The 3,063-nt window shown below is 38.7% G+C and overlaps 1 protein-coding gene across 1 annotated transcript; it reads right to left on the reverse strand.

The window, feature by feature from the left end:
- Nucleotides 1,783-2,745, reverse strand: LOC109231600 (uncharacterized mitochondrial protein AtMg00810-like). The gene has a single exon (XM_019397251.1). The coding sequence runs from the start codon at nucleotides 2,743-2,745 to the stop codon at nucleotides 1,783-1,785; it is 963 nt and encodes a 320-aa protein (XP_019252796.1).

A 3,063-nucleotide genomic window follows, 5' to 3' on the forward strand; every position in this document is an offset into this window, starting at 1 on the left:
CAAGGAAAGAACAACTAAAGCTAATGGACTTGAGCCAAAGAATTCACAACGAAATTAAAAGAGAAAAGCACGAAAAATTGGCACGAAATAAGCAAAGCACATAAAGAAACTAGAAATAAACTCAATATGAACTAATATGAAGTTAATCTAGTTAAGAGTTTAGATTACTACAAATTGAAAAGAAAGAAAATAAAAGAAACTACAAAGCTAGACATTTCGTCAAATTTTGGTCATATTCGTAAAAATTGGCTATTCTTGTAACACTGGTCAGATTTGCAAAGAATGGCCAAATCTGTAACTCTGGATAGATTCACAAATGCTGGCAAAACTGCAGACTGTTGACACCCTTTTCAAAATAGACCAATACCAACTAGGAAGAAACAACAACTAACTGAAGCTCAGTAGTTAAACACCCTCTAATAGACTGTTCTACAGCTCAAACAGGGCAGACAAACAAGGCTCTGCAAATTGCTCGAACCTCTGATAGAGACTGTTCCACGACTGCAGCTAATTGGAGAACAATTAGCCACAAAACAGTAGGTTTCCAATCCCTGAAAACCAGGCAGAAACTGCAACTGGAACTAGGCCAAAACTGCAGCTCAAAACTTCATCTCAAAGCTGGTCAAACCTGCAATTAACTGGTGCAAACAGTGTACTGAATTGCTGCAAATACTATTCATAATTGTTGCAGAAAAAAGCAGCTGAAAATAGTGCAGAATGGTAGCTCAACTGGTGCAAGGAATCACTATAAACTGCAATGCTCTTCAACAATATGAAGCAACTGGGAAAGTACTGCAAGTTCTCTCAACTGGACAGAGAACTCAAGCTGCAGGAAATAGTCTATGCAACCCATAATTGCAGTAGCTAGCTTGATTGGAACAGCACGAAAGGATAAATTTCCATTCGACATTCAGAGAAATCAACTTTAAAATCAAACAAATCTCTTCCAAGTCATTTCCCAATCGAATTTCAAAATAAGAACTTCAAAGAAGCAGTTAAAACCAATAACAACCTCGAGTCATTCTCAAAATTCAACTCAATGAGTTTTCAGTTCATAATTCGAGTAATCAATCTCAAATCGCAACCCAAAGATGGATTTTCAAACTTGCAGCAGCTAACAACCAGTTAAAACTCAAACGATTCAGTTTAAGACAAACAGGAGAAGTTGTCGAACTCAAAAGCATCTAAAACAAACTCAATCAATTTCCTTCTTCAAATCAATGCAACAAACTAGGAGAATTTCAGCTTCAATTTACTCCTCAACATTCCACAAATAGTGGAAAACTTCAACAAAACAAAAAGTTTTGAAAAGAGAACTTCAAACTGAACTCTCAAAAATTTCAGTAGTAGAATCTGTTAAGTTTTGACTTGGATGTGAGCTTGAAGCTCGATATTGAGCTCCAATGGAGTCGTTCTAGAAGAGAGAGAGAGAGAGAGAGGGAGAGAGAGAGAGAGAGAGAGTTCATCAGAAATGAGAGCAGAAGATGCACAAAATGGAAAGCTTGGTTTTTCTCATTACTGTTGTGAATATATACACGTGTGTAACAGCTAATGCTGAGCTGGCCACTAACTACTCAACTAACACTACTCTAACAACTAACACATAAAAATATACATATAATCAACATAATTACATAACTCTCAACACCCCCCCCCCCCCTCAAGTTGGAGGTGTTATGTACACTGCCAACTTGCGCAATGTTGCTGAATGTTTCACTCATGTTAGGACCTTGGTAAGGACATCATCCAACTGATTGTCTGTTGCTACATGCTGAAGTGAGATCAACCCTCTTGTAACTTGCTTCTGACAAAGTGACAGTCCACTTCAATGTGTTTTGTTCGCTCATGAAACATAGGATTTCGTGCTATATGTAGGGCTGATTGGCTGTCACAAAAGACTTCTACTGGTTTGTTAAAGGGCATATTGAGTTCTTCAAATAATCTGCATAGCCACACCAGCTCCCCAACTACTTTTCTGAGTGCCATGTACTCTACCTCTACTGATGACAATGAAATTGTCTCTTGCTTATTAGATTTCCAACATATTGGGCTATTCCCTAGTAGAACTAAGTACCCACTCACTGATTTCCTTGAATATGGGCAAGCAGCCCAATCAGAGTCACAATAGGCTCTAACATTATATGTTGGATCATGTGACATGAATAGTCCCATTGAGGGATCACCCTTCAAGTATCTCAGCAGGTGAAAGGCTGCTTTCAGGTGGGGTTCTCTTGGGTCTTGCATGAATTGGCTGAGGTGTTGTACACTGTAGGCTATGTCTATTCTTGTGTTGGTGAGAAAATTCAATTTTCCAACCAATTTTCTATAGTAAGTGGGATCAGGTAATGCAATCCCCTCTTCGGCTCTCAACTTCACTGATAGATCAAGTGGTGAAGCAAGACTGCTATAATCCATGCAGTTGTATTCTTTCAGTAAATCAAGCATAAATTTCTTCTGTGTGATTACAATTCCATAAGCTTTATACAATATTTCCAGCCCCAGAAAGTAGTGGAGTTTGCCCAAGTCTTTGATCTTGAAGCTTTCATGTAGGAATCCCTTCAGTTCTTCTATTTCTTCTTTGTTAGTGCCTGTCAGTATTACATCATCAGCATATACTGCCACATATATTATTGACTCAGTTGTTTTCTTGTAAAAAATTGAATAGTCATACATAGAGTGAGTATATCCCTTGTAGCACATTGCTTCACTCAATTTCCTCTGATTCCTTCCACAGCTCAACAACATTGTTAGCATATTCCACACTATCCGCGATATCTTTAGAAAGTGAATTTAGAATCCAAGACGTTACCATATCATCTCATCGCTCCCATTGTCCGAATCTCTGAGATTGAGGCTCCGGTGGCTTACGTTCTCCACTTATGAAACCTAGCTTGTTTTTTAAGGATAGACCACGCATTACACTGCGCCTCCAAGACCTGTATCCAATTCCACTAAAAGGAACTGAAATGAGCATTGCTCCAGGATTATCTGACAGATGCAGATAAAGAGGATCACTTGGATCTATTCCGATGTTCGTCGCAGCTGGAACAGCAGTAGCACCAA

This window comes from Nicotiana attenuata, chromosome 8 (assembly GCF_001879085.1).
Source record: "Nicotiana attenuata strain UT chromosome 8, NIATTr2, whole genome shotgun sequence".
Classification (NCBI taxonomy): Eukaryota; Viridiplantae; Streptophyta; class Magnoliopsida; order Solanales; family Solanaceae; genus Nicotiana; species Nicotiana attenuata.